At 43.3% G+C, this 18,804-nt stretch overlaps 1 protein-coding gene across 5 annotated transcripts in view; it reads right to left on the bottom strand.

The window, feature by feature from the left end:
* Nucleotides 1-18,804, bottom strand: part of LOC121282799 (tumor protein p53-inducible protein 11-like) — a 122,144-nt gene that overhangs the window by 34,515 nt on the left and 68,825 nt on the right. For all 5 annotated transcript variants that reach the window (XM_041196610.1, XM_041196611.1, XM_041196614.1 and 2 more), the window contains one exon: nt 18,266-18,432. In XM_041196610.1, the coding sequence (XP_041052544.1) occupies nt 18,266-18,432 (167 nt within the window). The remainder of the gene's footprint in view (nt 1-18,265; nt 18,433-18,804) is intronic.

Genomic DNA, 18,804 nt, shown 5'->3' with positions numbered 1-18,804 from the left:
AACTGTTCCATCTCTTTGCAGGATCAGTGTAGCTCCTTGCTCAATGGTTGCTTGTGCTGTGTAGGTGGGTGGAACTGTTTAAATAACTACAGAGAACAGTGTGATCTGAAGCAGACCCCAGCTCTAAGAAGGCAAAGCCAGTGAATTAATTAACTTATTGAAGGCTGAACAAACTCTCATTTCTCGTGCCTGGCTGCATTTTAACCCAATGTTGAAATGGCCGTTCTAGAGGACTTGCATACAAGAGTTTCATCTTCCCTGACCACCCTGAACTCAAACCTGGCTGCCAAAGAATGAAATGATAAAACTGAATATTCTCACTCTATCCCAAAGAGAAAAATTCCCACTCGTATGCCCCCATTAACAATCGACCCAAAAGCTAACCTCTTGTTCCCAATAAATACAGATGGATTAGCCATGGAAAAGTTGGTGTTCAAGTCATTAAAAATTGTGCCAGCACTACAGCAATAATATCAAGTGACTTAATCTAAACTGACTATCGAACAAGTAGCAGCTGTGCTTCCGGACAGAGTACTTAAATGAAAATTACTCCAATAAATCAGCAATTCAGTGTGATTTGGGATTACTCAGTGTGCAATAAAAGCCTATTACACTATCAGTCCTGCAGTTAAACCAGCAGGAACAGTTTCAGCAAGTGTTTATTACATCGCTCGCAACAACTCATCTCAAGATATTGGAGATCAAATTAAATGAAATATCTTTACAAAAATATAGACAGGAAAAAAATCCCACCTCAAAAACTGTATGATCTGTTATCTCATTGCTGACAGGTAAAAGACATGTGGTATGAGAGGTAGCGAGGGAGCATGGTTAGACTTCCCTCAGGCTCCTGGTCCCACCACTCACCTATTCAACTCTGCCAATAACCCACCCTGGGGTGGCTCTAATGATGTGTTTGGTGCAGTTGAAAAGAGGTAAAGCAATTGCTCACTGGATTACCATCTTTCTTGGAAGGGAAAGAAATGAAGTTGCACTGCAGCATTTAAAACTGAGTTAGAGATGGCAGTTTTTCTGCCCTAATGAACATCAGTTGAATCTGATGAGCTTGTACAATAAACCAGCAGGCTAGATAATCATTTCTCTAGGGCTGACCCAGAAATAAACTGATTTATTTTATTCAATTCCACACAGTGCCTTGATGGGATTTGAACTCTAAAATTCTAGATCATGAGTTCAGGGCCATAGCCACCACACAAGAGTCTGCTATAATACGACACAACTAATGCTTTGGTATATTGATGTCATAATGCAGCCAATGATGCGTCAGATGCAGTAACGTGATGGAGCTACGCAGTGACGGATGCTTTTCTGCAACTGACTTCATGTGACTGATACCAAGACATGATTGATGCTCTGGTATGATTGACATGACAACATGATTAATGCTTAAATCCCAGTGTTTTTTTTCCCTTCACGTTACTGTAACCTCCTCCAGTCAACTCTGCCTTTTCAGAATCCTGTTTCTGGTGCCTTCTGTCTCTTCATCTCATCATAGAAGGCTGTGCTTAAGGTCCATGCCCTGTAATTCACTCTCTAAAGCCCCCTACCTCTCTTCATTCAAGCTGCTCTTTAAAATCCACCTCTTCAATGAAACTTTGGCTTCATCTCTTCATTTTTTTCCCTTACAAAATTCCTTGGAATAATTTCCTTTGTTAAAGCTGTATGATAAATTAAAGTTGCTGATGCCACAAATGATGCAGTGATGGAATTGTCTCCTGTAGCAGATATTTTTAACTAAGAAGAGTTGAGAGAGAGCTTTCTATCACATCTGTGCATTCTGAACATGGACAGCTAATGGCTTTGCCCAATGTGCAGCCTGTGCATCAAAGCAAAAGGGTAGAATGCTGCATTCCATCAACTCGTGAGGATGAGATTTTATTTGTTTCAAAGAATTTTTAGAGATATGGGAGATTGAACTCTCAAAGCTAACCCATTAAACTTCAGTGTTTTAAAAGGTATCTTTGGTTTGTTTACTATAGATGGTATAAGCCAATCAAATTTCTAATATTTGGTGCACATAAGGCCTGCAATAAAAGAAAAATGCCGTGGATTCTGGAGATCTGCAATAAAAACAAAGTGCCGGAACAACTCAGCAGGTCTGGCAACATCTGTGGAGAAAGAAAAACCAGAGTTAACATTTTGAGTCCAATATGACTCTTCTTCAGAACTGAAGATAGGCAGAAAAGTGATGGGTTTTATACTGTGGAAAAAGTGGGGAGGGTCAGGTGGAACAAAAAGGAAGATCAGGGATAGGTTAGAGCATGGGGGAGATTAAATGACAAATATATCATGGAACAAATTGCAAGGAGAATGGTAACGATGGGAAATGAAGAAACAAAGCATTGGTCCAAAGTATTAAAAGCAGAATAAAGGTCAGCTCCATCTGAAACCAAAAACATGAGAACGAGATACAGATCTTCATATAAACCTCTGTACTCCTGAGGTGAGACGAGAGTGACTGCCCTTGACGTCAATGCAGCATTTAACCGAGTGTGGCATCAAGCAGCCCTAGTAAAACTGGAGTCAATGGGAATCAGGGGGAAAACTCTTCACTGGTTGGAGTCATACCTAGCACAAGGAAGGTGATTGTGGCAGTTGAAGGTCAATCATCTCAGTTCCAGGACATCACTGCAGAAGTTCCTCAGGGTAGTGTCCTAGGCCTACCCATCCTCAGCTGCTTCATCAATGACTTTCCTTCCATCATAAGGTCAGAAGTGGGGATGTTCGCTGATGATTGCACAATGTTCAGCACCATTCACATCTCCTCAGATACAGAAGCAGCCCATGTCCAAATAGTGCTATGATCCACAGCTGAGGGTACCACTGGACAATCCTGATCCCAGGATGGAACACAGCTGATAGATCCTAACTTTATTTTTATATTTAGACACGTGGAGAGTAACTGAACAGAGTTACAGGAGTTAGCTGATGAACTTTTAACAAAAGAATAAGGCGTTTATTAAACAAGAAAAGGTGAACTATATTACAATACTCCTTCACCTATAACTATTCCTTTACAGATATATACAGATTTGTAAGGATAACACAAGTTAAAAAAGCTATCTTATACTCTAATGTCCACAGCAAGTACACAACCCATGTACCATTAGGTACCCTATGATTAGACACACCACACTCTGAAACCAAGTGACAGATGCCATCTCAACCAGATGCTATGGATCTCTCAACTCCCCTCAGACGTTTGGCACGCCACGAGCCAGCCAGTCTCACTGAACTCCATCTTTCACATGAGGGTTTCCAAATTCCACTCTCCAAAAACTCACTTTAGAATCTTCTCCCAAACCGATGCTTTCTCAGATATTTTCTGCAAGGGTTCACCTCCAGGGTTTTGAACTCTCCTTCCGATGTTCCTCTCCCCGGGTCACCACATGCACTCAAGCTCTCCCTCACTAACTCAGCTGTCAACAGTTCACCACTGCTTCTCCTGCCCATAGCAAAGAGTTACAAATCTTCAGTTGTCTCTTTGGACCTCCTTACCTCTTGCAAGCTGTTCTCGCTTTAAATTTGCTTTCTGCAGCTTTTTTTTGCTAAATCTGATGCTTGGAGCTTTTCTCTCTGCCGTTCACTCTTAACTTCATTAACAGGCCCTTTTCCAGGTTTCTGTCCTTCCTTTGACTAGAACGTCTGGTTGGGACTTTCTCTTGCTCCACTCTGCTGGATTCTTGGGGTTTTCCTTTAGATTGGTACTTGCTCCAGTCTCTCCTGGCAGCAACTTTCAAAAAACCAATTGAATTCCACAGCTTCCAAATCAAAACTGCTGTCTTTCTTCTTCTGTGTGCGCCTGTGGGATAGACTGGTCTGTCTGGCCCTTCTGTTGCTAGGCAACAATCCAATTCTTCTAATCCTGTTTGTTTAACTTCTTAAGTTGTAAACTCTCAGTAGAAATGAAAGCACCTTTTTGAAGTGAAAGTAAAACACCATTTAACCTTAACACACAGATACAGAAATACAAATCAAACTTAAACTTTAAAGCTAAAACTCATTCCTAACAACCAAAAATACAAATATAACTTATTTAAACTATCTCCATTTCCTAAGAGCAGCAAGACCTGGACAATACCCAGTTTGCCCCAAACAAGTGTCAGGCAATGACCATCTCCAACAAGAAAGAATCCAACCATCGCCCCTTGACATTCAATGGCATTACCATCACTGAATCCCCCACTATCAACATCATGGGGGAGGTGGGAGTGGGGTTACCATTGATCAGAAACTGAACTGGACTAGCAATATAAATATTGTGGCTACAAGAACAGGTCAGGGGCTAGGAATCCTGTGTGGGTAACTCACCTCCTGACTCCCCAATGCCTGTCCACCATCTACAAGGCAGCTCCTACAACACTCAAGAAGCTTGACACCATCCACGATAATGCAGCCCACATGATTGGCACCCCATCCACAAACATTCGCTCCCTCCACCACCGACGCACAGTGCAGCAGTGTGTACCATCTACAAGATGCACTGTAGGAATTCATCAAGGCTCCTTAGACAGCACCTTCCAAACACACGACCATTACCATCTAGAAGGACAAGGGCAGCAGGTACATGGGAACACCACGACCTGGAAGTTCCCCTCCAAGTCACTCACCATCCTGACTTGGAAATATATCGCCGTTCCTTCACTGTCGCTGGGTCAAAATCCTGGAACTCCCTCCTAACAGCACTGTAGGTGTACCTACACCACATGGACTGTAGCGGTTCAAGAAGGCAGCTCACGAACACCTTCTCAAGGGCAACTAGGGATGGGCAATAAATGTCGGCCTAGCCAGTGAAGCCCACATCCCCTAAACGCGGTCACCCAGTCTGCGTTTGGTCACCCCAATGCACAGGTGGCGGCACAATGCTATACAGTTGGGAGGGAGTTGCCCTCAACATCGACTCGGAACCCCATGAAGTCTCATGGCATCAGGTCAACTATAGGCAAGAAACCTCCTGCTGATACTGCCCTCCTCAGCTGATGAATCAGTGCTCCTCCATGTTGAATATCACTTGGTGGAAGCGCTAAGGGTGATAAGGGCGCAGAATGTACTCTGGATGGGGGACTTCAATGTACATCACCAAGAGTGGCTCAGTAGCACCACTACTGACTGAGCTGGCCGAGTCCTAATTGACACAGCTGCTAGACTGGGTCTGCGGCAGGTGGTGAGGGAACCAACAAGAGGGAAAAACATGCTTGACCTCATCCTCACCAACCTGCCTGCCGCAGATGCATCTGTCCATGACAGTATCGGTAGGAGTGATCACCACACAGTCATTGTGTGAATTCCACCTTCACATTGAGGATACCCTCCACATGTTGTGTGGCACCATCACCATGCTAAATGGGATAGATTTCAAACTGATCTAGCAACTCAAGACTGGGCATCCATGAGGCACTGTGGGCCATCAGCAGCAGCAGAATTGTACTCAAACACAATCTGTAATCTCATGGCCTGGCATATCCTCCACTCTATCATTACCACCAAGCCAGAGGATCAACCCTGACTCAATGAAGAGTGCAGGAGGGCACCAGGCATACCTAAAAATGAGGTGTCAACCTGGTGCAGCTACAACACAGGACTACTTCTGTGCTAAACCGCATAGGCAGCAAGTGATAAACAGAGCTAAGTGATCCCACAATCAACGGATCAGATCTAAGCTCTGCAGTCCTGCCACATCCAGTCATGAATGGTGGTGGACAATTGAATAACTCACTGGAGGAGGAGGAGGTGCCACAAACATCCCCATCCTCAATGATGGAGGAGCCCAGCACAGCAGTCAAGGAATGATGTATTTGCTACAATTTTCAGCCAGAAGTGCCAAATGGATGTTCCATCTCGGCCTTCTCCGGAGGTCCTCAGTATCATAGGTGCCAGTCTTCAGCTAAATCGAATCATGCCACGTGATATCAAAAAATGGTTAAAGACACTGGATACTGCAAAGGCAATGGACCCTGACAATATTCCAGCAATAATACTGAAGACTTGTGCTCCAGACCTTGCTGCGCCCCAAGCCAAGTTGTTCCAGTACAACTACAAGACTGGCATCCACCCAGCAATGTGGAAAATTGCCCAGGTACGTTCTGTACACAAAAAGCAGGGCAAATCCAACCCAGCCAATTACCACCCCATTAGCCTACTCTCCATCATCAGTAAAGAATGGAAGGGGTCATCAACAGTGCTATCAAGTGGCACTTGCTTAGCAATAAGCTGCTCACTGATGCCCAGTTTGGGTTCCGCCAGGGCCACTCAGCTCCTAACCTCATTACAGCCTTGGTTCAAACATGGACAAAAGAGCTGAATTCCCGAGGTGAGAGCGACTGCCTCGACATCAAGGCCGCATTTGACTGAGTGCGGCATCAACGAGCCCTAGCAAAACTGGAGTTGGTGGGAATCAGGGGAAAACTCTCCGCTGGTTGGAGTCATACCTAGCACAAAGGAAGATGATTGTGGTTGTTGGAGGCCAGTCATTTCAGATCCAGGACATCACCGCAGGAGTTCCTCAGGGTAGTGTCCTAGGCCCAACCATCTTCAGCTGCTTCATCAATGACCTTCCTTCCATCATGAGGTCAGAAGTGGGGATGTTCGCTGATAATTGCACAATATTCAACACCATTTGCGACTCCTCAGGTACTGAAGCAGCCCATGTCCAAATGCAGCAAGACCTGGACAATATTCAAGCTTGGGCTGACAAGTAGCAAGTAACATTTGTGTCACACAAGTGTCAGGTAATGACCGTCTCCAACAAGAGAGAATCTAACCATCGCCCCTTTACGTTTAATGGCACCACCATCACTGAATCCCCCACCATTAACATCCTGGGGCTTACCATTGACCAGAAATGGAACTGGACTAGCCATATAAATACTGTGGCTACAAGAGCAGATCTAAGGCTAGGAATCCTGCATGAAGTAACTCACCTCCCACCTCCCAAAAGCCTGTCCACCATCGACAAGGCACAAGTCAGGAGTGTAATGAAATATTCCCCACTTGCCTGGATGAGTGCAGCTCCCACAATACTTAAAAGCTGGACACCATCCAGGACTAATCAGCCTGCATGATTGGCACCACATCCACAAACATTCACTCCCTCCACCACCGACGCACAGCAGCAGTGTGTACCATCTACAAGATGCATTGCAGCAACTCAGCAAGGCTCCTTTGACATCACCTTCCAAACCCACAACCACTACCATCTAGAAGGACAAGGGCAGCAGATAGATGGGAACACTACCACCTGGAAGTTCTCCTCCAAGCCACTTACCATCCTGACTTGGAAATATATCGCCGTTCCTTCACTGTCGCTGGGTCAAAATCCTGGAATTCCCTTCCTAACAGCACTGTGGGTGTACCTACACCACATGGACTGCAGCGGTTCAAGAAGGCAGCTCACCACAACCTTCTCAAGGGCAACTAGGGATGGGCAATAAATGTTGGCCCAGCCAGATAAGCCCACATCCCGTGAATGAATGAAGAAATATTGTGAGCAATGAAGGCAGTGGACCAAATTGAAATAAGTACAAGCAAATCTCTGCTTTACCTGAAAGGAGTCTTTAGGCCTTGGATGGTGAGGAGGTAGGACATAAAGAGGCAGGTGTTGTACCTCCTGACATTGCATGGGAAGGTGCCGTGGGAAGGGGATGAGGAGTTGTGAGTTATAGAGGTGTGGACCAGGGTGTCAGGGAGGGAACGGTCCCCACAGAATGCTGACAGGGGGGATGAGGGCAGGATAAGTTTGGTGGTGGCATCATGCTAGAGTTGGCAGAAATGATGGAAGATGATCCTTTGAATACAGAGGCTGGTGGGGTATAAAGTGAGGACAATAAGCCCTGCTCTCCAATGTGTCTAGAATTCTTGGATTACTCCTTCACTTTCCATGCCTGTCAACTGAGATATCTCAACCCAAAATATTGTCAGATCCCCTGAGATTCCATGCCAAGACAGCCAGATCTTGAGCCACCCCTAGTGCTGATAACCCCATCTCCCTTATAATACTATGTCACGTTAAAGCTCCTCTTCCTATTAGAACTCACTGTGAGCAAGCCACAGAAGGTCTGCTAGTGAGCCAATAGACTACACTCAAGGACGAGAAAAGGGCAAACATTCTGGAGTTTCCGTTAATCTACGTTCAGACTAAGGTGGCATTTATTCGTGTTTACTGCATTACAATGTGTGGGGAGATCGTGGTGTAGTGGTAATGTTACTGGACTACTAATCCAGAGGCCCAGGCAAATGCTGGGTGCATGGGTTCAAATCCTACCATTCAATTAATCAAATCTGGAATTGAAAACTAGTCTTAGTAATGGTGACCATCAAAGGATCAGTGATTGCTGTTTAAACCCATCTGGTTGACTAATGCCCTTCAGGGAATGAAATCTGTTACCCTTACCCAGTCTGGCCTATATATGACTCCAGACCCTCAGCAATATGGTTGACTTAACTGCCCTCTGAAATGGCCGAGCAAGCCATGCAGTTCAAGGGCAATTAGGAATGGGCAACAAAATCCAGCAACTCCCACATCTCATGAAAGAATAAATAATTTGAAATACAGTAACTACACCTCAAAAGGTAATTCTTTGGCTCCAAAGCCCCTGGATGTCCAGTGGTCAAGAAAAGAGCTCTATAAATGCAAGTCTTTCTTTTGTGTTTTTGTAGAGTGAAAGAGAGGTGGCAGTGGGAATGGCTGATTAAAGCCTGCCTTCCGTTCACAGACTCTGCTGAAGTGTTTGTGCAGGAAGTCTCACATCTGATTCCTTTACAGGAAATCTGCTGTCAATCGTAGGAAATTGCATTATCACAGAAATTACTCAAGAAAAATAGCAGCTGGGCTAGTTTCATAAAATTAGAAAGGACCTCAGTTTCTGCGCAAAGTTTACCTCAGATCCTCACAGTTTTGCAGCTGGCTTGTATGGATTGTGTCCTCTCTACGCAGGGACACTTTCACATCAAACTAGAGAATATTGTAGAAACATAGTAAATAAGAAATATGGAACAAGAAGCAACTAATTGGGAGTACTGAAGGTAGCAGGGGATTGGTTTGTTTTTGGCCTTTCCATTTCTCAATCAGTTGGGTGTACACAAATTACTAAACACGAGTGCACAAACACATCAAACAATCAAAAAAGTCAACAGAATATTGATCTCGTCTCATGAGGGATGGAATATAAAGGGGAGGAAGCTCTGCTTCAGTTATACAGAGTCTTGGTCACACCTTATCAGGGCTACTGCATTCATTGCTGGCTACCACACCACAGGAAGGATATGTTGGCCTTGGAAGGGGTGTGCTGCGAATGGTGGCCGAGTTGGTACTATTGATAGAGTTGATCAGCAGAGACTTCTTGGGTGGAAACTTAAAGTTTATTTACAAGGTACTCAGCAGCTACTACATGTGTGCTTTCAGCTCAAACCATATCTCTAACTAACTACAGAGGTAGCCCGCACTACTCTCCTATTAGGTAAAGATCATGTGATCTTCCTTAACAAATATTATTCTTAAAGGTATAGACACACTAAATAAAACCAAATTACTACATCCCTCTCCCTTTACTTGGATATACATTTTATATTTACAATTACAAATTTCTCAAGATAGCAAATTATTTACACAGATAAGTAATTTACAAGCTCGTCTTTCTGGGGGTTTCCTTATACGTGTAGAATGTCTCAGCTCTACAGCTTCAGATGCTTTGTCAGGAACCTCCTTTCCTGGAGTTGCCTGAACATCAGGCATTTCAGTGGGCTCCTGCAGCTCTGTATCCTCCACTCTTACATCAGACATGTCTGTACAGGGTTGAGTTTTCTCAACAGGAAACGTTGACCCGGTCATGAACACTGATGGAATCATGTCTTGGTGATTGTTTCTCTCTTCCTTAAATGATCCATATGTCTCCATATGATTTGGCTTTCCACCTTCATGTAGTAAGATAGGGGTCCAATCACTGCACTTATTTCACCCGATAACCACTTTGGTCCTTCTCCGAAGTTCTTAACATATACTGTCTCTCCCACGGTAAATTTCCTCACGTGGCTATGCCAGTTGTGTGTGGCTTTCTGGCTTCCCTGACTCCTTTCCAGCTTCCCCCCTAAATTCGCAATATTAAGCTCAACCTCATCCTCTGACAATGTTTCACCAATAACTCCGCAGGTGTGACACCCGTCGTTGTGTGAGGGGTGGTCCGATAATGAAAAAGAAAGCGTTTTAACTTGGTTGCTAAGGAACCTCCACTTAGCTTCTTCATGGCTGCCTTGAACGTTTGAACTGCCCTTTTGGCCAGTCTGTTTGAGGAAGGGTGGTACGGCGAGGTTTTTACATGAGTGATACGGTTGAGGCTGATAAACGGTTGAAGCTCAGCACTCGTAAATGCTGTGCTGTTATCAGAAATGATCACTTCTGGTGGTCCATGAATGGCAAAACTTTGACGTAGCTTCTCAATTGTAGCAGCCGATGTTAGTGATTTCACCTCATATACATCCAGCTATTTTGAATGGGCACTGACAATGAGCAGAAACATTGTTCCCGGGAAAGGTCCTACATAGTCAATGTGTAACCGAACTCAGGGCCTACCTGGCCACTCTTAAATAGAGCTGTTTAAGGTAACTTTTGCAATTGCTGACATTGCATACAATTCTTCACTAAATTCTCTATTTTGCCATCCATCCCATTCCACCATAGATAGCTGCGTGCTATGGTCTTCACTTGTGAAGTTTCTGGATGTGCGCTGTGTAGTTCAATTAAAAGTGGCTCCCTTCCCTTTGGAGGAACTATCACTTGTACTTCCTGCAATAAGATACCATCCTGGCTGGTTATTTCATATCTTCTGCTGAAGTACGGTTTCATTTCATCAGATATGGGCTCTTGTGACCAACCATGAAGCACTTGTTCTCACATTTGAGATAGGACTGGGTCCCGACTTGTCCAGTCTCTGATCTGTCAAGCACATACCGGCGAGGAATGAGAAATTCAACAATAAAACAAGTCCCTGTGGAATTGGGACGTGCTCATCATTTTCTTGTAAAGGCAACGACTAAGGGCATCAGCATTTGCGATTTGATTGCCAGGCCTATGTACGAAAGTGTATTTGTATGCTGCCAGGATTAAAGCCCTATTTGTATTTCTGTATCTTCTTTCTACATGCCTTCTTCTTTCTCATGCAGACATTAATCTCAGCCTACTTTCTGGCTTCACTGTTGGCCGGACTTCTCTCAGATGCAAGCTCAGTTTGCCTGAGCTCAGTGGCTGAATCTCCCAACAGTTTATTATCTGTCTGCTTCTTGGAAAACTCTGCGACTTTTGCTTCCAAAGCCTCTTTGGCTTCCTTTAGCTGATTCTTCAGTTCTTCCGTCTCTTTTTTGTATTTGTTTGCTGCCTCTTGGAAAATAGAACATTGTCATGTCTTCTCTGCCAAATCATTCTTCAGTTTGTTCAGAGAGGTGCTGAATTCTTTCTGTTTGTGTTCACACTTTTCCAGAGGTACAAACTTTGACCTGAGGGAATCGTGTAGAGTTGAAAGTCTTTCAACAGGTTTTCTTTTTCCTTTGCTCATCTCAAATGCTGTCATCAAGGAGGGTTTCTTCAAGATTCTTCTGCTGTCCTTCCAGGTTTTAGCTTAAGACAGTCTGCATTTCTTCAGTTGTTGAGTCCTTACACACTCCTTTTTCAAAACAGGAACACTTCCAGCTTCTTTTGGAATCCCAGTAGCCAATTTCATTCTAGGAGGCTTGGTCCTCTGCCTCTCAATACCAACACTGATAGCTTTGCCGATTGGCTTCCATAATGGACAGTTACTCTGCTTATGTCTTTGACTTGAATGTCTTCACCCATGTATGTTTTTAATTTGGCAGCTGTTTCTTCTAAACGTAATTGATGTCCACCATTATTCAAATGTCTGAAGGTATGTTCCCCAATTACTGTAGTGGAAGATCCTATGTCCACTTCCATTCTAACAGGTTTGCCATGTACTTTCACTATGACAAATATTGTTTCTGCCTTTCCAACTTCCAGATTAAACAACGAGTAAATGTCTGAATTTGTTGTTTCAGGCTCTTCTACACTGTGGATTTCATTGGATTTTTTCTTTTGTTTACGAGCCTTCTTGAATCTTTCCTTGCAGTGCCTCATCATATGCCCATTTCTGTGACACTAGTAGCATTTGATTTTTTTAAACTGCCAATCCTTAAAAGACTGCTCATTTTCACCTCTACTGAAATTCTTTGATTTCGCTGCTAAGTTATTTTCTTTCATTCTTTCTTCTCGGCAGAGTCTCACATTTTCACGCCATTTTCAGCTGGGGTTTCCCACCCGATGTGGAGGACAGTGCCATTTTGCACTCCCTGTATGGCTTTTGAATCTCTTACTGCACTTTCCATGGCCAGTACTATCTCTAGCACCTTCTTGAAATCTAAATTCACTTTGCAAAATAATCTCTTATGAATAGTGTCCTCATTCACACCACACATTAAACTATCTCTGAGCATGTCGTTTAGCGACGTACCAAACTCACAATGTTCCATTAACTGCTTCAAATTTGCCACATAGCATGCAACTGTCTCACTCAGGGCTCTATTTCTCAAATCAAATTTGAACCTTTGCATCGTTATTGAGGGTCTTGGTTGATAATGACCCTTCACGAGGTCCACCAGTTCATTGAAATTTTTCGAATCCGGGGCACTCGGTGCCGTCAAACTTCAAATCAAGCTGTAGGCTTTACTCCCACATGAAGAGGATTGCTCGCCTCTTCTCTTCCCCCTTAATTTCGTTTGCTTGAAAAAAAGAACGTGAGGCATTCAACGTGATGAGACTAATTGACTGTGGCTGGGTCGAAAGGATCAATTCTTCCGAATTGTGGTAATTTGAGAGGGAATATCTTCTTAGGCTTTCTACTTAAAGTCACTGGGTGAGGTGCAGTGCCAATTTCTTTTCACTTGAGTTCTTCTGTTAAACTTGTTGTTTTCTCCTTGTCGCTAGTTTGTTGTGACTGGTGGCCGAGTTAGTACAATTGATAGAGTTGATCAGCAGACACTTCTTGGGTGCAGACTTAAAGTTTATTTAAAAGGTACTCAGCAGCACCTACACATGTGCTTTCAGCTCAAATTCTATCTCTACATAACTAACTACTGAGGTAGCCCACACTACTATCCTATTGGGTACTAATGATCATGCGATCTTCCTTAACGAGCTTTAATCTTAATGGTATATTACACACTAATTAAAACCATAATTAATACAGGGTGCAAAGCAGATTTACCAAAATGACACTAGGACTTAAACAGTTAAATTGAGAAGGACCGATTTTATCAGCAATCTGTTTATTCCCTTGGAGTTTAGAAGATTAAAGAATGAGATAATAGAGATATTTAAAATGATAAATGGATTCAATAAGGTAAACAATAAGGAGTTATTCCCTCTGTTGGGGGAATACAGAATGAGGGGACATAACAACAATTTACACAGTACCATTACCATAAGGGAATGCCCTAAGGTGCTTCACAAGGGCATTCTAAAGCAAAGTATGGTACCGAGCAAGTCAGATGACCAATAGCTTAGTCAGAGAGGTAGATTGGAAGGAGTGCCTTCAAGGGGGAAAGCAAGGTAGAGAGGCAGAGAGGTGTAGGGAAGGTATTCAAGAGCTTGGGGCGTTGGTATCTGAAGGCACGCCCACCAACGGTGGAACGATTAAAATTGGGGATACACAAAAGAATATCTCTCTCTCCTTTATTTAAAGGAGCACAGGTATTTTAGTGGCTTGTAGGGCTGGAGGAGATTACAGAGAAAGGGAGGGCCAAAGGCATGGAGAGGTTTGAAAATAAGCTTGAGAATTTCTAAACCAATATGTTGCTTGACCAGGAGCCAATGCAGGTCAGAGAGTGCAGGGATGATAGGAGAATACATTTCCTTGCAAGTTAAGACATGGGCAATAGAGTTTGGATGACCTCAGGTTTATGGAGGATAAAATGAGAGAGACCAGCTAGGAGTGCATTGAATAGCCAAGTCTAGAGGCAACAAAGGCATGAATGAGGATTCAGCAGCTGATGAACTTAGTCAGGGGAGAAGTCAAGCAATGTTACGGAGGTGGGAACAGGCGCTATTAGTGATAGCACAAATATGAGGTCACAAGCCCATTTCCGGATCAAAAGTGACACCAAGGTTGTGAACAGGCTGGCTTGATCTCAAGAGTGTTGTTAGGGAGACGGGTGAGTCAGTAGCCAGGGAATGGAGTCTAGAGTAGGTACTGAAAATAATGCCTTCAGTCTTCCCAATATTTAATTGGAGGAGATGTCTCCTCATCCAGTGCTGAATGTTGGATTGGCAGTCTGATAATTTAATAAGAATGGAAGATTATAGAGAGGTGGTGGTGAGGTAGAGCTGGGTGTTATTAGTTTATATGTGAAAACTAACGCTTTGCTTTCGGATGAAGAGTAGGACATAGATGAGAAATGGAGAGGGCCAAGAATCAAACTTTGGGGGGCACCAGAGGTAATGGTGTAAAAGCAGGAAAGAAGCCACTGCAAATGATTAGATAGTTAAAAATGGAACCAGGAGAAAGCAGTCCGATCCAGCTGGACGACAGTGCAGAGGTGCTGGAGGAGGATGGTGTGGTCAACCATGTCAAAGGCTGCAACAAGTTGAGAAGGACAAGGAGGGAAAGTTTGCCTTTATCCCAGTCACATAGAATATCATTTGTGACTTAAAATCGATCTTAAAATTTGAGCTAGAGTGGATATTGGGACACCAGGAGCTTCCGAGAATGAGGCTGATAATTTTCAAATAACGGGTTCAAGGAAATTGGTGCTAAGGTGAGTAAATGGGGTTGAGGTACCTTTCAGCCATGGTCTTAGTGAATTTAACTGGATCATGAGGGGCTGAATTGACTTGCTGCCTGTAAACAAAATCAGCTTAACAATTTGCATCTGACCTTGGATCAGGGAGTGTTTCAATGAGTCTCCAGAAAATCAGAAAACCTGACAGTGATCAATGTCTAAACAATGAGAAGCCCATGTGAGGGCATGTGGCTGACATGATATCCAATTCAAATCAAAATTGTGGGGGGGGGGGGGGGCGGTGATGGTGTTCATTGTTCCAACCCTGGGCTACTCTCTCATAGTTATCAGATGTTGGTTAGAACAGGCAAAACCACAGAAGTCCTTCTCAACTTTTAGAAACCGCTAGATAAGTCTCAGCTGGAGAATGGCATACAATTCTAGGCACAGCACTTTAGAAAGGATGAAAAGGCCCTGGACAGGGTACGAGGAGGTTTGAATAGTACCATTTCAGGAACACCTATCCCTCGTGACCCTTTGCACTGTTATTTCCCCAGTCTTTACCATTATTTCCCTGGTCCATACCATTACTACCCCAGTCCATACCATTACTACCACAGTCCATATCGTTTACTTCCTCAGGTCTGTACCGATACTTCACCAGTCTTTGCCGTTACTTCCCCAGTCCAACCGTCATTTTCCAGATCTATACTGTTACTTCCTCGGTCTTTACCATTACGTTCTAGGTCTTTACCGTTACTTCCTCAGTCTATACATATACTTCCCCAGTCTTTACCATTGATCTCCCAGTCCATACTGTTACTTTGCAGGTCTATGCTGTTACCTCCCCAGTCCATACCATTACTCTCCAGGTCTATAGCATTACTTCCCGGTCTACACCATTACTTTCCTGGTCTATATCGTAACTTCCTTGGTCTATATCGTTACTTCTCTGGTCTATATCAGGATAATTGAAGTCCCCCAACTTGCACCTTTTCTCAATTTATCTGCAAATCTGTTCCCATCTCCTTCCCACTATTTTGTGACATATAGTGTACAACAGAATACTGTGTCTTAAATATAACCTGATGGAACTCTCAAGACCTTTCTAATTCTGCCATCGCCCATTTTATTTATCCTGCCCCACCTTTCCTGAATACATTGCAGCTAGGAACATTAAGTGTCCAATCATCCCATTGTTTGAGCCTGATCTCCATTATTGCCATCATATCAGAGTCCCATGCTGCTACATATACCTGCAGTTCACCGACTTCAGTGACTGCTCTCCATGCATTTATGTGCATACACTCTAAACCAGGGCACTCATATTTTCTAAACTGAGTCTGGGGACACACAGGGTGTGAGTACAAAACAGCCCCAATGGCAAATGTAGGTAGTGCAATGTAGCAAGGCAAAATTCTCAAGTAGCCTATATTTTAACAGTTACATTTATAAGCTGAAAACAAAAAACAAATGTGCATATAATAACCATGATTCTGCATTATAAGCACATTCAGACTTTCTTCATAAATACTACAGTAACATTGTACAGGAACATCAGATTTTTCACACTCACTGTTTATACAGCCTAATCTGTGAACAGGACCTGAACTAGCAGGTGCTGTGAGAGCAGCTTTATGTTTAGTGGTACCTTTATGTTTTTTTAGAGATGTCCTGCAGCTGCAATAAATGGAAAATACTGACTGACACTTTGAACATAATACAGATGTTTCTTTTTTTTAAATTTCCAGTTGGTTGTAAATATGAAAAAATCCTATTGAAGCTGGTTGTTAAAGCAGCAAATTACACGTTGGTGACAACACCATTTTCACTTTACACTGAATCGCCAATCCTGTGTGCTCTAAATCAAACACCATTCAGTTCGTGTCATAGCTTTGACAACTGCAATAGTGATATACCACCCATTATAGCTAATATTTCTAGCTAATATAGGATATTTCTCTCTGATGCACTTACTATTATTGTTATTTAGACATTTAGCAGGCACGTTTATCCAAGGCAACTTACATAATGTGTTCTACCTCACTTATCACAGAATCCTTACAGCGCAGAAGGAGACCATTCAGCCCATTGTGTCTGCACAAGCTCTCAGAATGAGCATTTCACCAAGTGCCATTCTCCTGCCTTCTCCCCATAACCCCATACACTCCTCCTTTTCAGATAATAATCTAATTCCTTTTTCAATGCCTCATTTGAACCTACCTCTACCACACACTCAAGCAGCGCATTCCCTGATCTTAACCACTCTCATGAAAAGGTTTCTCCTCATATCGCTTTTGTTTCTTTTGCCAATTACCTTAAACTTGTGCTCTCTCCCTCTTGATCCTTCCACCAATGGGAACAGTTTCTGTATTTATCAGTTAGAAATATTCCAACATTTCAAAAGTTAGGATGTTCGATGATGAATTTCCTGAACTGGAGACTCTTCTGGAGATGTGGTTTTCTGCTGATATGGTTTTCTGGGGACACAGTGCCTATTCCAGGGAATGTCCTTGGAAAATAGGGATAGGCCACCCCTACTCTATCCTTGCATTCTCCCCTCGGATTTCTGAACTATTCTTTGTCCTAATGCTGTTCTCTCTCCCAGTCCTCAGTGCATTTTGTTCCTCTTCTCTAAAGCTTCATCCTGGTGCTCCTCACGAGAACATTAGTTTCCCCCCATCATTTATCAATTTGCTACTTTTCTCTCTCTGCCTCTCCCCAAAGTTGACTTCTTGCTAAGCTACTATCCATTAGTGCTGATCACCTTCAGTACTGATCCCAAACAGCCCTCACTGATCTGCATGATCTTACAATGAGCAGTGGTGGGCTCTTTGGCTACAGAGGCATCACAGCTGAGTTGAATCCCATTTTCACCCAACAGTGATTGCTGGATAGATATCACAGTTGGGAACCTGCAGCTTTTCATTGAGTTATTGGGCAAGTCCCAATACTTCAGCTTTTAATAAATGTTGTTCGAAGATGGCAAAACTGAGAATACGGTGAGACTTTCACCCAGGGCTAGGTGGGAAACCACAGTATTGTATTCTTCAGCCAAGCGGCTGGGAAGAGTTCTCACAGCTGACCCTGCAATGCAGTAAAGTCCAAGAGGATCTAATTGACATTTACAAATTATGGTAAAGAGTCCAAATATCAAAAGGCACAAGTTACATTGAGGAAATAAGGAGGAATAACCAAAATTAAAATGGGGAGGAACTTCCTATAGTAAGCAATGAGTTGTAGAGCTAGTTACCAGGGAAAGACAGTGAAGCTGACCATGGTAATAAGTTCAAGCAACTCCTGGAAAAAGAAAAACACCCGAGATATAAGGAGTTGTGGTCCTCTGAAATAAAACCACCTTAAATGGCCTGTTACTGCACTAATTTTTATGATCTTATTCCTATGAGTGTCAAAGGTGAAATAAGCTGAACTCATCATTCTGAGAGATCCCAGGTACACGTCCTGTAAAAGGCACAAAAGTCATTACCTTTGACCTGTGAATCTCTCCATCATCGTCCTTTCCACCTACTCCGAGGATTTTCCTGGTCTTCAGCCGGCTCACCAGGTCACTTTGACTGTGCTTTTTTATCAGAGGAGGTTGTTGTTTGGCAGCCATGGTTCCCAGCGAGAGCCAGACCTGATCATACACCGAAACTGAGGGAAGAAAGAAGTCATCAGATGGAGACACAAAGACAGATCAGAGACACATTATGAACCCTGCAATAACCCACGTACCAGGCCAATCTATCAAATACATGCTTAGATATCAGGCATAGCTCAGTTGGTAGCATCCTTGCCTCTGAGTCACAAGGTTCTAGGTTCAAGTCCCACTCCTAGGTCTGAGTACAAAAATCAAAGCTAATATTCTATACTGAGGGGGTATTGCGTTGTCAGAGGTGCCATTTTCGAACGTGACATTAAACCAAGGCCACATCTGCTCACTCGGGTGTAAATAAAAGATCCCATAGTGCTATTTTGAAGAAGTGCAGGGAGGCAATCCCTGTTGTTCTGGCAAATAATTATCCC

The sequence above is a fragment of the Carcharodon carcharias genome, chromosome 10 (assembly GCF_017639515.1).
Source record: "Carcharodon carcharias isolate sCarCar2 chromosome 10, sCarCar2.pri, whole genome shotgun sequence".
In the NCBI taxonomy this organism is placed as follows: Eukaryota; Metazoa; Chordata; class Chondrichthyes; order Lamniformes; family Lamnidae; genus Carcharodon; species Carcharodon carcharias.
The sequence above is the reverse complement of the archived record's forward strand: the minus strand, read 5'-3'. Positions and strand labels throughout refer to the sequence as shown.